This window comes from Cygnus olor, chromosome 4, assembly GCF_009769625.2.
Source record: "Cygnus olor isolate bCygOlo1 chromosome 4, bCygOlo1.pri.v2, whole genome shotgun sequence".
Classification (NCBI taxonomy): domain Eukaryota; kingdom Metazoa; phylum Chordata; class Aves; order Anseriformes; family Anatidae; genus Cygnus; species Cygnus olor.
This window is the reverse complement of record NC_049172.1, coordinates 75,075,143-75,095,763: the sequence shown is the minus strand read 5'-3', so window position 1 is coordinate 75,095,763 and position 20,621 is coordinate 75,075,143. Positions and strand designations below refer to the sequence as shown.

The following is a 20,621-nucleotide window of genomic DNA, read 5'->3' as shown; positions in this document are numbered from 1 at the left end:
TTTTTGTTCCTGGGATGTGGTGAAGAATCCCTAATTCTAAGGGTGCTAAAGTTACTGTCAGTTGACTGCTGGTATATTTCTTTACTTGATGTCCTCTAGGAGAAACACCAGCTGTGTGGGTTATTGAACAAATGTTGCCTGTGCTGAGTGGAAGTCCTCAGGCAGTACCACCTCCAGGCTATATTCTCCTTGCCAGGAGATGGGTATGATTTGTTTTCCAGAGTTGAGCCCTTAAAAGAACACGGAAGCAAGCTGTTTCATAGTCTGCATTCAGTAATTGAAGAGCTGTTTCCTTTGGTTGAATTGATAAGGCACAGAAATTGGTGAAGGACTTACTTTCAGCGCATTCAACTAGTTTGCGAAAGCTGTTCTAAGAAGTAAAGCAGAGGAAAAAACCTCTGCAGGTAAAGAGGGTGGTTCAGAGGCTTGTGTCATCCATGTTGCTGTAAAACTGCTTATTTTCATAGTATGTCACTGTAAAAATTCACATGGAGGAGGGTAATTCAAAAATGCCAGTAGCTTTTCAAAAGTTAGTGGTGTGAGGTGACTCTAAGCAGCAGTCTGGCTTGATATCCAAAAAGAGTAGCATTTAGGAACATTAGTAGCATTTAAGAATATTAACTTCTTGTTTCTAGTGTAAAACCAATGGTTGCGTGAATCTGTGTTACTTAGGCATCTCTGAACAAAAGGAAAGCCTATTGCGCATTTAAAAATTTGTCCAGTCCCAGAGGCATGTAGGTCTACAGAAGAGCCACACTGCTGCTGGTTAAGGTGTTGAAAAGGCTTCAAAGAATACTTAGATTTCAAAGAATTCTTAGTTACTGTGTATCCTTCAGAACAGTGCCCTTCTTTCAAATGTCTAAATGGGATGCTGTGGGGAATTGAACGGTTCAACTCTTCAAAACAAAACGACAAAAAACATTAAAGGAATGATTCCAAGACTTGAAGTTTGCAAAACAAGCCTATTCTCCACACTTTACAGCAGTCATCTTTCAAGTGTTATTTGGGTTCAAAGAACTTCAAGTACATAAAGGCACCCTCAGTGGACTGTCCCAGGTAATGTCAGTCAAAGCTCTTGCAGATGCTGTGTTACGGAAGGGAGTTTAAAATCCAAATCCTTCATTGGAAGTTTGAGTCCCAAAAGAGAGCTGTTGGCAAGAAGGATGAGTCACTCCAGTGCCCACAATGTGTGCAGGGCTGTCCCCTTGTGCACTGGCCCATTGGAAATACTTTCTCCCTAACTTCCCTAGAGAGGATTTGTCTTCCTAGAGCTCCAAGTGCGTTTACTGCTCCAAGACGATACTCATCCTGGAGCAATTTTTCTCTGTACTGCTGAAACAACCCTGTGCCAAGCTGCTGGTGATCTGGCCTGCTGGTTACAGCTTCATTCCTTGCTTGTAAATTCTGGTTTCTGAAAGCCTGTGCCTGGAGCTGGTTCACGGAAGATTTATTTGCAGTGGATGCGAACAAGCAGTGTCATTGTTGTTCTGTACTGGGACAGGAAAAGGCTGGCTAGCTGATTACCTCTACTGGGCATTTTTTCTTACTGCAGGGGATAATTTGTTTCTGAATTGACTTCCTTTCTTGCCCTGCTTCAAGGTGGCTTCAGTTTTTCTTGGTCTCTGCAGTTTGACCCTTTTTAGGATTTGTATGAGAAATGTGTTGTTGATCTGATAACATCTTGGGTGTGGGGCAGACCAGCAGCATGTGTGACTTGGGGTACTGGTGATTTTGGGGGAATGTTGCCAGTTCTCACCATCCAAGTGCCATGCTGGATGCTTGCAGGATAAGCAGCCTGGAAGGAGGAGGACAGCGAAGCAGGAATGTGTGCTATAATTCAAACAGCCTATTTTTATGAGGTCCATTATTGGAGAATAATGATAAAATTGCTGAGAACGCAACCTTGCGTCTCGTTAAATAATAACCTAGTATTTCCTTATGTGAGTAATACTGGGTGAAAATAGATTTTTCAGTTTGATTCTTGTCTGGTTTGGGCAGCAAATTTAGCTCAGCCCAGACCAAAAGGGAGCTTGGAGCCTTTGGCCAAACCAGACTGAGTTTAGTCAGCTGAAAGTGTCTTGCTAGTCCTCAGGTTTCTGGAGGGGTTTTGGCTATTTACCCTTTGGATGTTTTCAAGTGGGAGTTTAAGTGCTGCTTGAAGTTGTTTTGTTTTGAAAGTGCCTCTGTTTTGGTCAGAACTGTGCAGTTTTACTTACAGATCTGCATGGCTTTGGGTTTCTCCATGTGAACCAAACAGATTTGTTGTTGTTGTTTACTCTACAAATATTTGCACAAGTCTAGTAAGGGCTTCAGTATGAGTTCTTTTTATATTTGTATCCAGCTTCTGGAATTAAAAAAAAATGGAGCAGTAAGTGCTAGACCAGGAAATAGCTGGACATAGGTCAGTTAGGTAACATCTGAGATTGAGTTGCTGACTGACACATGGGCAGAAGGGACTTGGCCTTGCATTGAAAGCACTGAGAACAGGTTTTTGTCCAAATAAATGGATATAGCAGTAAAACCAGGCTTGGTGTGGACGAGGCTGCACTCAATGGACAGGCACTGCACCTCCACTCCATGTAGTAGTGCTTGGGCACATCTGACCACCTCTGTGGCAACAGTTTAAATCTGATTTTGCTCTTTTACCCTCACTAAACCAACTCAGCCTGATATGGACACAGGCAATAATACCTGTCCAATATTTGACCATAAGTTTAGTGGTCTACCCCCAGTTTTACAGGTGTAAGTAGTTTTGGGATTTAGCTGCATGTGTCAGTGCATCAGTGTCAGTTGACCTCTTTACATAAGAGTTGAAAGAAACTGTCTCAGGTGTGAAAGCCTCAAACTCCAAATCTGTATATAAAACTGTTCCAGATAAAGATGTGTAACGATGACAACAGGTTTGTCAGTGTCTTGTGAACATGTTCAGTGTTGTTAAATCTTTAGTACTGCCTAAGCACTGTAAGTTCCTCTTAGTGCATGCTTTCCCAGTCCTTCAAGGTAAGAAAAAATTAGACTCCTGACTTAGAGAAATGCAAAGGTTTGGGGTGGCTGTTAGAAAAACTCAGGACACCTCTAGAGAGGATCAGGCTTTGTGCCTTGTATGTGAAAGTGAGCTGCCTTTGCAGAATTCAGCTTATCTCTCCATGCTGAAGAAGCTCTCACATTGACATGATATTGTAGTCTTGTGGACTGTCACTGTTAGTAGGACTGTCATCTCAAAAAAGTACAGCATTAGAGACGAGTTACCGGAGCTCAAGCATGTCCCTGTCACTTCAGGAAGAAAGCTAGCTGCAGCATTTAACCTGAAGAAGAGGTAGCTTGCTTAATTATATCCCTATATAATTTTTTCTTCAAGTAACTTGCTATATTAGGGGAGCAGGGCTCCTGCACCTTGGCTTTCCTGCCTCAGGTAGGAGCTGAAATTATCTGGGGTTTCTTTGAGGTTCTTGGATTCACTCCAACATGGTGGGATCAGGCAAGCGGGTACTGCTGAGCAGTGCTACTGAGAGGTGGCTGAGTTTGTACATGGTGCATAGGTACGAGTTGTATTCACATGAATGCTTTGGTATCCTGCCCCACCTCTGGCACTGGGGCACGTGCTGGTGTGATCATTGCCTGACCTGTAATAAGGCCATGCTTTGTGCTTCAGTCGCTTCTTTCTATGTCAGGAACTGGCTGATAGACGCGGTAGGAAAGGAATGATGTCTGGAAAGCGTTGGTACAGCACTGTGAGCAACAGGTATCTAATATCTGTTTCTGGCCATCTCCAGAGTAGAATTATGTTCAGAATGACCAGATATCCTTCATTTTCAAAGCAAACTTTTAGTGAGCTTGACAGCTGAGGTATGAACCTCAGGCAAAGCTTGCACTCTATTTCAGTTACTTTAGAGAAGACTTATTCCTAACCTTAGGACCTGCCTTGGTTTTTCTCACTTCAATGCTAATTCAAATGACCTGAGCAGAAAGAAGCTGAGACCCCATGGTGGAGGGGAGGTAGGAAATATGAAATGCTGTCTTGTTACTCATAACCTATTTTACAGCTTCACTTCATTACAGTGAAGCTGTTTGGTTGCTTTCAGACAAGTGCCTTTGTCAGACTAATTTGTGTAAGTAGCTTGACTTCCTGATGACAGATGGGAAGCAAACTCACTAAGAAAATATTTGGTGGGGTGACTTGGTATGCAAGTTTCTGGAAACTTCATGAAAAATGTCGTGCTCCTAGCTAGTATGTCTCCAGCCAAGGATCTTCAGCAGCCATTACTGGAAGTGACCTTCAGGTTATGTGAGTGTGAGAATAGATCTTCAAAAGAAAGATGGGTTAGAATAATGGAAGAGATGATCTAAGGACTGTGATAGGATGAATAAAAGGCAGCAAGCAGTCTAAATGACTTTGAACCAGCAAAAAAAAAAAACAAAACACTTTGAATTGGGAAAGCAGACTCTTTCAGTGTTGATATGCAAAAACCATGTGTCTCCCTGTACTTTCTAGGAGACTATTAGAAACAGGAGAGCTGCAGTCAAGGCTGGTGATAACCTACTGCAACTATTCCGTGCCAGTTTGTTGCTTTTTCAGAGTTTTCCAGCAGGAAAAGTGATGGTAACCTAGCTCATAGCTCTGTTTAAATATCCCAGTGTGGAGATGGACGTGGTCTTTCATGGCCTCCAAAGATGCTCTGTGTTTATTTCAAACAACTTGTTGCTAGTCTAGGCTGTAGTGATCAAACAGTCAGTGGGGCTGGCCCCAAGCGGTAATCCTGCCTGCTACAGCCTCTGCAGATCCTGAGCATGGAGTTCAGCTTGGTTTCTGTAACACACCTGTACCAGAAAGGGGAAAACAACAGCTGAGAGCAAATTGGGAAATCTATTCAAACAGACCTGCCCAAGGCAAAAGAAGTGGAAATATGTTGGTTTGGCATCTTGCCTTAATGTTTCCAAAAGCATTTTAGAAGATCAGATGAAGTGAAGTGTAAACTGCTTTCCCTTAATGTAGGTGATATTTTTAAGAGGTCTATTTTGCGGGAGCTTCTGCAAATACAAAGTATGTTTTTATCTTTTGATTTGTATTGGTTTTAAAAAGCTAAAAAGCAGGTGGGGGGGAGGAAAGGGAGAATAAGCCTTGTAATTTTGAAAGTGATTTCCTTTTAAGAAAATGTGTATAAAATCTATAAAACTAGCAGAATCGGGCTGAATGTAGCTTAAAGTCACTGTTAAAGACTTCAGAAATTAACCTTTCATAACCAGCAGCACTTCGTTTTTAGAGCCAAAATGTGTTTTATAAACTCCCACACCAAGAGAGCACAGCATGTTTCAAACTTGCACAGCATGTTTCGTAGTGCCGTGTATAACCATGCCATCTTTCTCCACAGTTGCACTATAAAGTCCCTTCAGCGACGTCATGTTTGCATCAGCCGCCTCGAGAGGCCTCAGAATTGGGGTGAAAACTCCTGTGAAGTGAGATTTGTGATATTAGTCTTGGCTCCTCCTAAAATGGTGAGTGCTGCTCTCTTGTTTCCTTTGTTACTTCAGGGGATTCTCCAGAGATACTTTTCTTGTTCTCTTCCTAGAGTTAATGACAACACATTCATTTTGAGACATAATGGGACATGAAAAGGCCTGAGATTTTCCCAGCCCTTGTCAAGATGGCTTATTCTAACTGTGTGAAGGATAGATTACAATTGTCTGTGTCCTCCCCTTATTCTGGGAATGGCCTCTCACCTGACATGGGAGAATGCTGCAGGTCAAGTGTCTGCAGTCCCCATACACTTAATTTTTGCTAGAGGTATAGCCATGATGTGTGTAATGCTCCACAGGTTCAGCTTTACCAGTTTAGCTACCTGGTTTTGGAGGGAAAGGCCATTCCTAGTTAAAACCATGCTTGTGAGGGGCTCTTGTGAGTCTGCAAAGGTCTGGGCTGCTTCCCAGCAAACTCTTGATGGGACAGAGTTATGCTGCAGCAGTGGTAGACGGAACTACATCTCAGTTACATCAGTCCGTGAGTTCTCCTGCAGTATAGGTGAGACTATTCAGAGCCTGGAGTGCTGTGTAAAGTCAGACTGTGCCAAAGTGTTTTTATAGCTTTTGAAATTTGAAACAGTAAGGTTACAGCTTGCTTGGGTGTACTTACTGTTTCTCCAGTGTAGACAAGGCCAAAAAATGACCTTGTAACAGGCTCATTCATTGCAATATCAGGGGAGGCATCAAGGTCAATTAGGGATCAAAATCTTCCCTTCCTAGAAAGCAGTGGTTTAATCAACTTGGTGTGTCCTGCTAACTAATGGTTGAAAGGTTCAAGTGAAAGACCTTTTCACACTTAAGTTGGCTGTTAACACCTTGGGGTTACTAGGTCTGTGCTCCTGGGAGGTCCTGGAGAGGTTGGGGACCTTGTCTGGAGCAAGACAGATCCAGATTGAATTTCCTGCCCTTCATTGCTATCTGTGTGACCCTGGGACCTTCTAGGCTGGTCTGTCTCCTCCCCTTTCCACCTTCACTGTTGTTTAAATGGAAATACTGGTGTTTCCTTATTTCTGTCAGATTTTTCCCAGCTGAGCAGTTCAACACTTTTGGCATAGGTCTCAAACCCAGCAGGCTGAAAACAAATTGATGTTCCCTGTGAGAAGCAGCAGGCAAACAACTGAACCTGCTCACAATTGCATTGATCTCTCATTGTGTGGCAGCTCACTTATCTCCAGCCAGCTACGTGCAAAGCGCCCAACAAACAGCTCTGCATCCGCTTATATCCTGAAAGCTTGCAATTCCAATGGACAGCATCAAATTAAGGAAAGGGAGTGGAGGCCAAGCAGAGCTGGAGTTGCCAATATGCTTTATTTTAAATGAGTTTATCTAGCCAGTTCTAAGTACGCATTTCTGGTACAGCAGTTAAAATAATTAACCTGCTGACATTAACAGATTAAATGAGTCTTGGTTGGGGGGAGGGAAAAAAAAGTCCAGAAAGTAGGCATCTGTTGCACTGAGGAATCTAGTTCCTTATCCTTCTCTAACATGGAAAATGGAAAAACTAGAGTACTCTTGCAAATCTTTCTCCAAACTGTTCCTCTGTCTCTGGGAAAGACAGGTTAGAGTGAGGAAAATGAAAAGAGCAGTGTTGGGTAGCCCGAAGTAACCCACTCTAACACCAAGCCCAAGGAGACTGCTCTTAGGTAAGGAGAAGCCTTTCCTGCAATGGCAAATCTAGGCTGGCTTGGTCTGAATGGACCAAGACTACAAACTCTAAAAGCAAACCCCGGAGCAGACTATCTTCTCTTAAATCCAGACTCTTCTCTAGAAACTTAAAATGAGCGTGTCCTAGCAAGCGTGTCTGAAGGGAACTTCCCTGTGATGGATGGAGGAGAACGGAGGAAAGGGGGAGGCAGGACAATGTGAGTAATAGAGCAAGCAGAGTGCTAGTGATAACAGTTCTACCTGCGTGTCCATGCCTCTGTGTTAAGCAGCACTGAATTACTCAGCTGTGTTCATGAAGAAATTGTTCATCTGCTTTGTTATGAATCATAAGAACTTAGATCAGTCACATATGCTCACTACTACCTTGTACAGTAATGCAAGGATTTTGGAGGCTGCCCAAAAGAGGGTGGTGTTTGGGTATCTGTAGCAGTGGCTACATGATGGCTGTTGAGTATAGCTAAGAGAAGGGGAGTTAAAACATTTCATCAAAAGGGGCCTTTTAAGGAGCTCTGATTCTGTAAAACTTGGAAACTGCCTTGGTAAGCATCTTTCCTGCCTTGACCCATGTATGCAAGCAGATGAGCAGGTCTGGGTTTGGTAGGTTTGTGTAGATTTGGAGAGCTCAGTCTCCTTTATTTGTCCCATTTGTACCTAATTTCCAAGGTGCTCGGAGCAACAGGAGGGCAGGCTTTGGATACTGTTGAAGGTGGACCCTGAAAAACTGGCTGTGGCTCACAGAAATGTTAGATTGAATAGGCACCTGTTCTTTTCCCATGGCTGTGGGTCTTCTGTCCCTTGCAGGTGTTTGGTGAAGATGGCCAGTGCTGCTTGTGTGTGCTTGCTGCTTTTTTTCCCCTCTGCTTTTTTCTGTGCCAGTAGTTGCTTTAGCTGAGAGCTTTAAATCTCCACTTGTGCTGCCAGAACTGCCCCAGAGAAGCCAACAGGATTGATTTTTATTTTAATGCCCAGAAAACAGGAAGCTGAAGCAGATATGCACAATTGATCTCTCAGAAAAGATATCTGTACTGCAGGAGCCGTTACTACAGTGTCTCTTCAGCCCAGTAGCAGTAGTGCTGAGATGTTGCAGGGCTAGCGAAGACTTATTTAGTTTTAGCAGCCCTGAAGAGGGACGAGGGGATAAAATGCACGCTCAGCTTGATTCAGACTTGGCTCAAGTCCTGGGGTCCTGGAAGATGATGCCTAATGGGGCAAATCTTTCATTTTATATTCTGGCGGTGAAAGGAAGTAGTTTGTTTTTCATCTTTCTCTTTTTCTCCACTCAGAAAAGCACCAAAACTGCCACGGAAGTGGGCCGGACCTTTGCCACAATGTTTTCAGACATAACCTTTCGCCAGAAACTCCTAGAAACCAAAACCGAAGAGGAGTTCAAGGAAGCCTTAGTCCACCAGCGCCACTTGTTGACGGTGGTGAATCAGAGACCCTCGGCAATGAATGATGGGCACAAGTCACATGGTCCTAAGCCCCTCAAGGTAAGGCTGGCCAGCCTCTCCCAATGGTTTGGTGTCCAAATGAGTAAATGCAAAGGTTTTGGGGTAAGGATTTGAAGAGCTTGTGGTGCTTGCATCCATTAGGCTTGTCTAGCTAGCTCTCAGAACTGAGGTTTCTATAAACAGCTCCCATATGTATGTCCACTTTCCTCAGCTCCTGCTGTAAATCTAAAGAAAACACTTCAAAGGTGCAGGTGCTGAAGGGACACAGAACGGTAGGGGATTGAACTGGTTGCAGGACTTTGAATCCAGATGCATAGTTGAGTGTGGGACTAATGGATCACTGTGTCAGTCTAAGGTACTTAATCCTTACAATCAGGAGAAGTCTCTGAAGAAGCTGCTGCTTGTCTTTCCTACAGCTGAGACACTTCTTGGCTGTCCCTGCTCAGTAACTTTGCTTAAAGGTTGCCTGTCAGTACTTGGCCTGACTTATCCCTGTTTGATCTGTAGCTCTGTAAAAATGTTACTTACTTTGTACTCAAGTTTGAGGGAAATGCTGTAACTCTGCTTTCTTTTCTGGAATTTCCTGTGTATTGGTCACTGCTTTGCCTTTCCGTTCAGAAATTCATTCTTTAACCAAGCAGCATACCTGAAAAACAAACTGTTTGTACCATTCCTAGTCATCTGCACCTGCCCCTGAATTGCAAATAACCTTAAAGGACAACTAACCGTAAAGGACAACCTTTGGGTTGTCTATAGTGCAGAAGCTGGCAAATTCACCAATTTTTTTCTTACTGGAGTAGACTTGAGGAATTTTGATCTGCACATCTGGAAACAAGTAATGCTCATGTTTTTCCAGTGTTCTCACCTTGTTTATAGGTAGTGCTTTGAACTTTGGTAGACCCCGTACCTGCTCTTATGTGGTGGTTTCTACCTGCATCGCTGGGACAGCAGCCTTGGCCAGCCAGAGCTTCAACAGCTCTGAGCCAATGCAGTACATAGTCACAATTTGTGGTTTAAATGCTTCATCTTGACATTGGTTGTTCTTGGTCTGGATTTAGTAAATCATGGGTTTTGAAGGTGTTTTATCCTTCAGCTCTCAAGGGATGCAGGCTGTGCAGTAGTAAATCTGCTTTATGTCTCTTGAAAGAAGCTGCCCATGCCTTGCCCAAAGTGGGACTTGCCAGGATTGATTTTTAGGAGCTGGGCTGGAGACTTCTTCCCATGTTCCTGGCAAGCAAAACTTTGCCTGGAGAAGGGTTGATTTGAGGTCGTAGCCTGCATTCGTCAGTTCTAATGAAAGCCATCTCCAGAAGCCCTTCTCCTCTGCCTGCTGTGTGACAGTCCTCTGGATCCTCTGGAATGAAACCATTTAGAATGAAACCATTTAATATGAGGAGAAACTGATATGAGATCAGAGGTGTAATTTCAACCTGTGAGCCACCCCTGAGTGAAATAAATACCCTAATCCGGAGCTGCTGTATTATTACAAGCAAGCCTGCAGGAGGGTCAAATCTCTTGGTTGTATCTGCCTCCCACTTCCCTTTTTTCCCTTGATCCTGCAGTAACAGGAGAAAAATGGACCTCAAATGCTGTGTGAGTGGGATTTTAGCAATTGCTCATTTCTATCTGTGCTAAAATACTGAAGGGGGCATGGCAATTGTGTACCATGCTGTGCCCACAGCACAGTCGGTTTGCTTTGCCTCATCTCAGGATTATTTAGACAAAACAGCATCCTCACAGCTATAATCAAGTCAGCCTGAAATCCTTTTGTTTACTGAGGCATCTAATTGTGATTTTGTTCATGGAGGAGGCCCTAATGGTTTTGATGTCTTCTAGCTGTGACCATGTCTGTTTCATACTAGTGTGTGTGATGGAGAGGTTTGTTTTCCAAAAGGCCTGGGCTGTGCCTGCTCAGCAGTGGCAGGATGGAGGATGATCTCTGACACATGAACTTAATTTGAATAGCTCTGGGAAAGAAAGGCCTTCTGAGTAAGGCTACCTGGTATCAGTATGTCAAATCAAAAATATAGCAGAGCCAAGAGAAGTACCACCACAAATGGGAGTAGAGAGAAGAACCAGCCAAACATCCCCTACTGAAGGGGAAAGAAGCAAGGAATGGCAGTCCAAGAGATTGCTGGCTCCTGAAGGTGTGTGGAAGCACAAAAAGGGGGTGAGGATTGAGTGCCAGCATTGTCCTTCCCAAGACTTTTTTAAAAGCTTGGGTGGTGCAAAGTCAGAAGATGGCAGGAAGCAAAAGCCAGATTGAAAGCTGTTTGGAGTAGAGCAACATGGTGATGATGCACAGTGGACAAAAGTACTGCCCAAAAATGGCTTTAACTTGAGAGATCAGTAAACTTGACCGTGTCTCTCCTCAATGTAACCCAAGCTGAGTACGAGGTTAGAGCAAAGAGGAAGGTAAGAGGAGGATTAGCCATACAGGAGAAACAGCTTTCCCCATATTTAGGCACAGATTTAATATCAGTGGTCCCTATAGAAACACCACTGATCTTGATGGCCCCACCCCAAGCTAAACTTGCCCACTGGCAAGAAATAAAATGCACAAAAGGATGAGGAGTCTCGAAAGTAACCCATTGCCTCCCCTTTTCTCAAATCCGTTTCAATGAGTGTTATGGGGCAAGAAGTTTGGTGCTTTTTCTGCTTGTCCACTGCTGCCTACAATCAGGCAGTGTGCATGAGTGCCCCTTCCATCCCCACCCTGTGTTCAGCCCCAGGCAAGCAGCAGGTGTGTGGATTCTTCCCCTGAAGGTGAGCTGCACTGAGGATCCCTTTCCCATATTCGCTGCAGTGAGACAAGTAAACATATTAGTCATTAAAGCTATTGTGATTCTCTGGCTGACTCGTGCCTTCAGGAATGTCTTTCTGGGGGGCAAAATTAAATTGCTTTTCAAGTGCGCATGGCTTTGATGTCCAAATATGCCTGTTGGGTAAAGTTCATAGTTCTCAGAAGTGCTTAAAATGCAGATATGCTGTTGTCTGTTTTCCTTTCCTCCTTATTTTTTCAGGGTAGAGACTTGAAACTGTCCTGAAATAATACAGGTGTATTGGCAAAATGCAACAGTTAAATAGCTGAAATATAAGATGTGATAATGACTGATAAAGGAGTTGGTCCTTTGAGTGATCTCTTACACTTGGGGGTTTTGGGTGTGTGCTGTGGAGTATTCTCTTTACAGGCGGTGTTTTTATTTTGTTATATCTTGTGATGTAACCCTGAAATTCCAGACAGTGCAAGGCAGATAAGCCCCATGAGAAAAAGCAAAGCTGCATATAATCTGTTAAATGAGCACTGTAGGGCTTAGTCCCTTCTAAAGCAGTAGTTTCTATCAGTTTCTACAAAAGAAAAGGCAGCCAAAGAACTAGGAAGATGTCCTCCATGCTGTTTGAGATGGCCTGTTTGGGTAGATTTGATCTGTGATTTTCTTTTCCCCTTATACCCCACAGCAGAGGTCGTGCATCTTGTGTGCCTTGTCCTTCAGGGAACATCTGCAGTGCTTATTGTGAGGCAGCTGGGGTAATTAGCACTGTATAAAGGTGATGTTTGGAGTAGTATGTGGTGGTTTTACCCTCCTGGGCAGCTGAGGTCCACTACAACTGCTCTCACTTCCACCCTCCTCAGAAGAAGAGGGGGAGAAGAAAGTATGCTGGAAAAAAAAAGGGGGGGGGTTATGGGTTGAAATAAGGATAATTAAAGGGAAAAAGGGGGCAAGAGAAGAGGAGGGTACAAGCAAAGGCCATGCAGAAGCGCACAGGGAAGGAAAAAAAAACTCTTGTAGAGTTTAGAGATATGGTTTAGTGGAGGACTTGTTAGTGTTAGGTCAGAGGTTGGACTGGGTGATCTTGGAGGTCTCTTCCAACCTAGATGATTTGGTGGTTCTGTGATCAATGAGCAATGTTTGGCCACATCCTGGGAATCAGGGCCTCAATATGCCTGGCAGTTTTTTGGGAGGACTTCATGATGTCTTCATAACAGGGCCCCCCCTTCTCCTTTCCCACCTTTTATTGCTGAATGTGACCCCATATGGTAAGGAATATCCCTTTGGTTGCTTTAGGTCAGCTGCCCTGGTGATGTCCCCTCCTTGCCTGTTGGCTTTTGTGGGGGCTTGGAGGGAGTCTTGGTGCTGTGCCAGCACTGCTCAGCAATAGACACAACACTGGTGTGATACCAATGCTGTTCTAGCTCCAAGTGCAGAGCACAGCACTGTATGGGCTGCTGTAGGGAAAGTTAACTCCAGCCCAGCCAGATCCTGTACCTCTGAGTTGAGGATAACAGGAAAAAAAAATCTGACAGGTGCCTCATTTGCAAGTGTTGCCTGCTTTGATGTTTTCCATGTGCTTTCTGTAAGGATGTAGTTGAGAACTAGGAGGCTGTAAGTCAACAGCAGCTGTCGTGTGTTTCTAAAAAGCTCCTCATTGCCTGTGCTGTGTCAGCTCACATAAGCAAACATATTGTATGTTGCAGGCCCCCAGACCAGAAGTAAAAGGAACACATCAGAGTTTTGGAACCCTTTCACAATGATCTTATTGACTTTTCATGGGCAGAAGTTAGTTTGGCTGTGAAGCTACTCCAACTTGTTCCCTTGGCGTAGAGTCTGGGGTGTAGATGGCCTTAGTTCCCTTACTATACCAATTTGAGGTATCTTCTGTAGTGATGCCAAGGAAAAGAGCACTTTCCAGGGATCCCCTTTTGGAGGCTTCACATGAATTTGCGGAAGAGTTCTGATACAATACATGAGTTGGCTGAAGCAGTGGGAGGGCATCCCTGACCTCATGTTAATCCAGTGGGTACCCAGGTGTTACCCAGTGCCCTAAGGTCCAATCCTGCTGTCAGCCAGGGTGTCTTCAGCAGGTCACTTTGATGCTGTACATCAGCTCCCCCACCTGCAAATCAGGGATGCGGATATGAATGGGAGGGGAAAGAGGGAAGGAAGCGAAGAAAACAGGGTGGTCTGGGGGATTTTTCTCTTTTACAATGCTTTTGAGGATACAATTTGAAGTGTGAAGGGTTTATTTTTATTATCATTACAAAATCCAATTTGAATGCCCTATTCAAAATGACCAGTTTTGCTCCTATCAGTATTGAATAAGGAGGTTAATCTCTTTAACAATACATGAGCCTTTAAACTGACACAGCATTTCCTTCCTTTCTTTAGTTGCACGAGTTTCTCAATGTTGGCAAGGGGATTTCTGATGACATTGCACGAAGATTTCCAGTGTACGCTTTGGACTTCACTGACGGTATGTTGGCCAATGTTTATGGAAGCATTGGCCTGATTTTAAATTTGTGATACAATGTCCTGTTTACAGTGTGCACCGAATGTTCTTTGATATGCGTAATGGCTCTCTTATTTCTTATTCAAAAGAATACGTTGATAAAAGCCGGTGAATAGGTGGTGTGGCACATCGTAGATGAGAAGCTTGCGGTGTTCCCTTAATGAAGGTGCTAGCTTTATGTAGATTTTTTCTTATTAAACAATGAGGCAGTTAAATAGATTGATTATGGGTGTGTGCAAGCATAGATCAACTCATAGAGCCCTAATTAGTCAGTGGTGGCCTAATAGATCCTTTCTGCTGTCCTGGTAAGCCAAAATCAGTAGCAATTATGATGATGCTGTTGGAGTTGAGAATGCTTAAAGAAAACCCAAGCAGTACTAACTTCGGCTCTGTACTCCTTAAAAACAGGATATAGCTTGTCTGCTGTAGTCAGATCACTGGAACAGCAATACAATGTTTATACTGAGCCTCATGTTTTGGGCTTTATACAGCTCCTGTGATGGCTTTGTTGGTTTTCAGAGTCACTTTCTCCCTTTCTACTTGGGGCTTTCAGAGGTTCTTAAAGGCCATGAAAAATCTTTACAACGGGGTTACACAGCTTCAGCCTGATATGGAAGCACGTTCAGTTTCTTACAGCTTTTTGGGAGATTTATTTAATATCTTCAAATATCTGGAATCAAACCCAAAAGGTTTGCATGAAATACAGATTCAGAGCGTAGACAAAGAGAATCCAGGGGCTCTATCAAACACCTTTCTGCTGTTAAACTGTGTCTCAAGGCCCAACTGTCTGAACACGCACCTCTGCCGAAGGCTGTCACCCTCGGAGCTGGTATAAGAAGGCAAGATGCCCACCCAAGCCCCATTTTACAGAGAAGTATTTTAGTGCAAAGTCACTAAAGTCTAGCTAACACTACGTTTTTCTGGGGGTCAAGGGCATGTTGAGGAGGAAGAGGGACAAATTATTTTCAGGGTAACAGCAAGGAGCCTGATGCAAAACAAAATAGTTTCTTGGCAAGTGTATCACTAGTACCAGGTCTGTCAGAGGACATAAGCTCCTGATTTGGACACCTCTGGAGTAGTTTCAGGATACTTCATCTCCATGGCTGTTGCTTTCTAGGGCTGTCAAAGTCTAGCAGTTCATTGTAAAGGGGAAACAAAGCACTTCAGAAGGGATTTTGCTGCAAGACTGCTGTTCAAGGAGAAGCATCCTGTGGGGAGCACTGAAACATGGCTGGTTGCTTGCTCCTACCTGTGGCTGTCTGCGTCCTGAGTGCAGCAAACAGTTCACAAAGTGCACTATTTCATGGTTCTGCAGCCAACATTGGCTCTCAGCAGATCTTGGAGTTCTTTTCAGGGTCCGTGTTCTGGCTTTGCATGCATACAGAATAATCCATATGTGCTGCTTCTTGGCCCTGGGTCTGTCAGCTATAGCAGAGTGAAACTTAAACTATTGCAGCTCAAATGTGAAGTTCACCTTAAGAGCTGTTGTGCTTTCATGTATGAGATGGGGGAGAGGAGGATTTTCAAAAACCTATATATATTAGTATGTGCCACTTCTTCCCAGAAACCAGAAATTAAGATAAATTCTTTAAGGATCTGCATGGAATGAAAACCAGATGGAGCTTAAAGCATCTGCCATAAACCACCAAGACCGAAGGTGATCAGGAATGCGAAATTCCTGGACCATCTCAAAGCGGCAGTGTACCAAAACTTTAGGGATTTGAGCTATCCAAATATCTGTGCTCCAGACAATCACGTGTACATCATCAAAAAGCTTTGAATTGCAAGGATGCTTCTCTTTTTGGATGGTTGGAGTATCTAAATCCTTAATCTGAGAAGCATCCTGGGATTTTGGTTTAGACAGATAAACCGATTAAGAGCAGGGTGATAAATAATAAGGCTTTTGTAGGGCCATCAAGTGTTGTGTCAGTTAGACTTTTTGTGCGATTGATCTCATTCACATGCTGTGAAAAGCTGGCCTTTAAATTATCCTTAACCATTGTGATTTGAAAGAGGGCGGAAAGGAGTCATCTTCCTCTCTTCTCTTTTTCTCCAGATTAGGAATTTGTTAAATTTAAGTCTGTTTTGGATTGTAGAAGTCTTGCCTGTTTAGTGCAGCTTGACTTCAGCAACTGAACACTCAAGGATCAATGAAGAGGGAAGAGTTTTCTCAACTCTTCCTCCAGAATTGGTGGTACGGGGGACTTCTAATAGGTCATCTGTTAGCAGGAGCATCTGGAGATGAGCAATTGGATTATACTGAGTCTAGGAACACCTGTAATTTTTCTTTAAAGTTAGGATTAAGATGATTTGGTGTGCAGTCCCCTCCTTGTGACTACAACCCTTGTTTATGGGATTCTGCTTTCCTTTAAAAGAAGCTTGTACAGATCTGACCTTGTCAATAGGTTCAAAGCACTTGTGCTATCAATATTACACTCAAATTCAGTAGAACCATAGGAGCTTGATTTTTTTCATTAAGACAGGTTTGAATGAAAGAGGGAATTGTCCCTGGGCTCAGCTATAAGTTTCCTGCAACCCCTTAAAGTTGCAACCCTTATTCTTTGGTGTGTATTTTCTGGTACAATAGAGGAAAAAAGACTTGCAGTGTGTGGTGTGCTCGTGGGGGAATTTGAGGTGTCTGAGGCTTTTATAGTGAGCTTTGCTGTTTTCTGCTGTATCCCTTCACTTCTCATGGAAGGAAGGCGAATGGAAGCGATATTATTCTGAACTTTGTTCTCCCTGACCTGTATCCTCAGCCTACAGCCATGGGTGGGGGAATAGTTTGGAGATGTGGATTTCTCCCTGTCCTTGGTCCTGCAGGGGGGTCCCCAACCAGCTCCCACAAGGAACACGAGCTCATCTGCCAGCAGTGTCCTCAGGACCTGGTGGTGACACTTTGCAGGAGGGAGAGTTCCCAAAGCTCCCTGTAATGTGAATATGCTTAGAAGGAAGGCTTGAAGGCCCTGGCTAAATGTGATTTGAGAGGGAAGTTGTGTTGCTGGCTGTCTAAGATAGCACAGAGCTCAAACCTAGTAAAATCTTGACTGTGGCATGTGCCAAACCTTCACTGACTATCCCACCTGGCTGCTGTGGCCAGCCTGCTTGGCAGGATTGTGTTCTTTACAGAGGAGGAAAAATAGCAATTGCAGATAGGCCTTTTCCCTTAGTGCTTCTCCTACCCTAGGTTAGATGTTGGGGTAGCTCCTGCATCACTCTGCAGCCCTTCATTCAGGGCTGGATGCAAGAGTTCAAAGCCCAGTTGAGGTCTGGCTTTCTGGCATCGTGACCTGGGTTCGCAGCTCTGATTTGTTGCAGGTCTTTTCCAGTGGTTGGATGGGGATCTATAAAAGCATCTTGTTTTCTGTGTGAATGTTTCTCCAATAGGCTGGAAGAAATTAGAAGTTTAAGCTTTGAATCTTTGATTTGTTTCTTTGAGCTTCCCTAGTCTGAGCATATGCTTGGCTTCTCTGCCACAAGATCAGCTGGATTTCCTTTTCCAGCAAAGTTCTTGGTCTCACTTGTAATGTGATTTACTCTTCCTAGGACTTTAGGGAAGATTTGTCTTCTGTCCATCTTTAGAAAACTGAGCAGAGTCCAGCACTTACTAACATAAGTGAAAATCCAGCTTGAGGGCTTTAGCAGAAGTTTGTTTTGCATTTTATGACTAAACTTACAAAAACCTACAGATATCTTCAATGTTTTTACCATTGAAAGGTGACTTTTTTTAATCCAGGTTTAATAGGCACATCATTGCTGATGCAAATCTGTATAATTAAACCTGCTTTGCATTAGAGATTTCAGAGAATTGGGAAGGAACGTTAGATGGACATTGTGAAGTGTTTGACTACTGTCTCAGGCTCGGTTCAGTCAATCTACAATTAGTAGACTTCAGGAGCTCAAGTCCCAGCCTCTGGGTCTGTTGCTCTTCATTTATTGGTGCATAATACCAGGCAAAGTGAGGCCAGTAATGTTGCAGAACTCCCTGAAACTCTAACCTTGTAATTTAAAAAGACATTTCAGAAATTCAAGCAAGTAAAATAGAACTGTCACGTTGATGAACATAATTGCTTCCTCTTTCAGTGTGTAGATGTACCTTAATTTCAAGGGATTGCTTCTGTAATAGTCAGCTACTCAAATCGCACAGCTGGACTGAGCTGATTTTTCAGCTATAAATTTACATGGTGCAGTTGGAGTGACACACTGCTTGATGGCTTTATGAGCCTGTCGCAGATGAAATGGCACCATAATGCAGCCCACCTTCTTTTAAATGAAGTAATGTCAGTCCCTGGGTTGCAAATAAACCCTGAAAATATTTAGCCAGATGTTGATTTTAAAAGGTAAGTTGTGATTAATGCTGGAATTTGGTGCTTGTCTCATCTGAATCTGTACAAGGAGACAGTACTTGATCATGATTTTAACTGCAATTGAAGAGTTGTTATTCATGTGAAAGGGTATGTTAAATTTGTTGTTATTGTCTCCATTATGAAGTGAGCTTTGGTGCCCACCAGAAAGGATTCTTTGCTCTTTAGATCTCTTGTGGCTGAAAACAGACTTCCCTTCTACTGGAAATCTTGAACCCAACCATGGTGTGGCATAAGGTCCTCCGTGGTCAGCATGGACTCCTGCTTTAACTCCTGCTTTGCAAGCATTGAAGCTGAAGCCAAAAGCCACACATAAGCTTTTATGATGCCCTTCAAGGCTTCTCCTTTCCTTCCCCATGCTTTATGCTGTAGTTTATTTAACTGAAAGCTTCTTAAAAGGAGCCTCGCCTCTTACAAAGCTTTCTCTGCTCAGAAAATGAGCACTTTTTGATTTATTTCTCTTCTCCTGGTTGTCTGTTCCCTTATGAATGCCTTCAAATGGTGCTGCTTCTCTCCTTTCATGTTGAAGAGACTCCTTTGTCCAAAACTGCTTGCTGAAGCCATGCAGAGTCCCCAGAACAAGGAGTGACAATCTCTACTTGTAAAACTACCACTTGGTCACTACTTGCCCTGCCGAGCCTTTCATTTTCTCTAAAGGTCTCAGGCACTTGCGACCGTGAGGTACGAGCCTGTAGCTGTTTGGCTTGATCACATGAGAAGACTTCATCTGCGAAAAAGACATTTTAGGCCCTGTGGTTGCCAAGAGTGGTCAGGAATGTGGTTTGTGGTTTCTGAATCTTCACAATAAGCTGAAAAGAATCTGCCTCAAAGTGGCTGGTCCCATGACTCCTGGAAGGTCAGGCTTATGTTTGCACGTTTGAGATGTCTCCCGTTAAGTTTCAGCACTGCCTGTTTTCTCTGCTTTTTTCAAGGATGCGGAGCATCAGAAGTCCTGTTTGTGTCTGTCTTGTCTGCAAGCAGGAGCCATCACAAGGTGTCCTTTACTCAGGTGTCTGCCTGATCATTACACACCATCTGTTTTTTGGCTCTTGCATCCTCCTTCTGTCCTTATCTCTGCACTGCAAGCAGTGCAGAAAAGATGTTTGATAAGATCTCAAAGTCATTGAGTGATTGCTTTTCACTCCAGTGATAGTTAGTCTGTTGTGGCAATGCTCAAATTTTCTCTGTTTGGCACCAGCAGCCTAAGATGCAAAGTCCTCAAGTCCTCCCTTCTGATTCAACTCATTGGCTTGTAGCTCCCTCAGCAAGAGACTGATGCTAGTGTGGGATTTTGGGAGCTTAGGGGCAGATGCTTGTGTGGGAGTTCACTGTTTGGGTGGCTTCCACAAAAGGTGATTTGGGTGACTCCAAGCCTGTACAGGTGTCTGTAGGGGCATCATCAAGGATGGTGGCACAGGCAGGTCGAAGGTTGTTGCAAGAGTGGGTTTTCTTTGGAAGAGGCTCTCTGAGGCTGCTCAATGGAAAAAAATGTTCTCCTTGAACAATATCAGATGTTGTCATCTTGTGTCCTTTCTCTTATGGGGTGATATGAGCACACTGAGGATGGACATCAGCCTGAAAACTGGAAAGGGAAGATAAACTGCTTTAGAGGTCCTTAAATTCATAATATGACACTTGAATTCTTTTTCTGGCTGCTTTTGTTGTGGCCTGGTGTATGTTTTCTGATGGAGATGAGAGGGGGTGAGTGGGTGGAAAGAAAAGAAAAGCCACTCTTTCAGAAGGCTTTTTTTAAAGCAAAACTCTCTTAACGTACGCATTCCTGACCTCTTGTGCTATTTGTTTTTGTAAGTCTGCTAGCACTAATTGGCTCAGCATAGCACACTATTGATTCAAGCCTGTAACTCAGATTTCTACCTAGGGGAAAATGAAGTGCTTCATGTTTTCTTGCCCAAAGCATTGTGAGTTGGGAAGATCATCGTGAAACTTGTTAGGGCCATAGCAGAGAATGCCTACAAAAAAAAAGTTGGTATTAAAAAGGCAGGGGATAGGGATTTGAGTCCTACATTTCTGGCTTCTGCTTTGATCCTCTTCAGAACTTCTTGGACTGGCAAAACCGAACAAACTGCTTCTGGCGTTCCCTGTTTTTGATGATGCCAGAAGTGCCTGTTGAAGCAGTCGGTCTGGTGACATGTTGGTGCTTCTAGTTCAGGTCTCAGATGAATAAAACTACGGTTGTGCAAAAGCAAGTGTCAAAGACCACCTATATGTTTAAGAGCAAACTGTGGAAAATTTCTACTTCTGCCTTTCAATATTAAAAGGGTTAATGGTACATGTGGCTGTTGTGAAGAGGGTTTGAATGCTTTCCAAGTGGACACCA

At 43.6% G+C, this 20,621-nt stretch overlaps 1 protein-coding gene across 8 annotated transcripts in view; it reads left to right on the top strand.

Moving 5' to 3' along the window:
• SLC4A11 (solute carrier family 4 member 11) overlaps positions 1 to 20,621 on the top strand; it is a 140,563-nt gene that overhangs the window by 91,363 nt on the left and 28,579 nt on the right. For all 8 annotated transcript variants that reach the window (XM_040555156.1, XM_040555158.1, XM_040555157.1 and 5 more), the window contains 3 exons: positions 5,370 to 5,493; positions 8,466 to 8,672; positions 13,802 to 13,886. In XM_040555156.1, the coding sequence (XP_040411090.1) occupies positions 5,370 to 5,493; positions 8,466 to 8,672; positions 13,802 to 13,886 (416 nt within the window). The remainder of the gene's footprint in view (positions 1 to 5,369; positions 5,494 to 8,465; positions 8,673 to 13,801; positions 13,887 to 20,621) is intronic.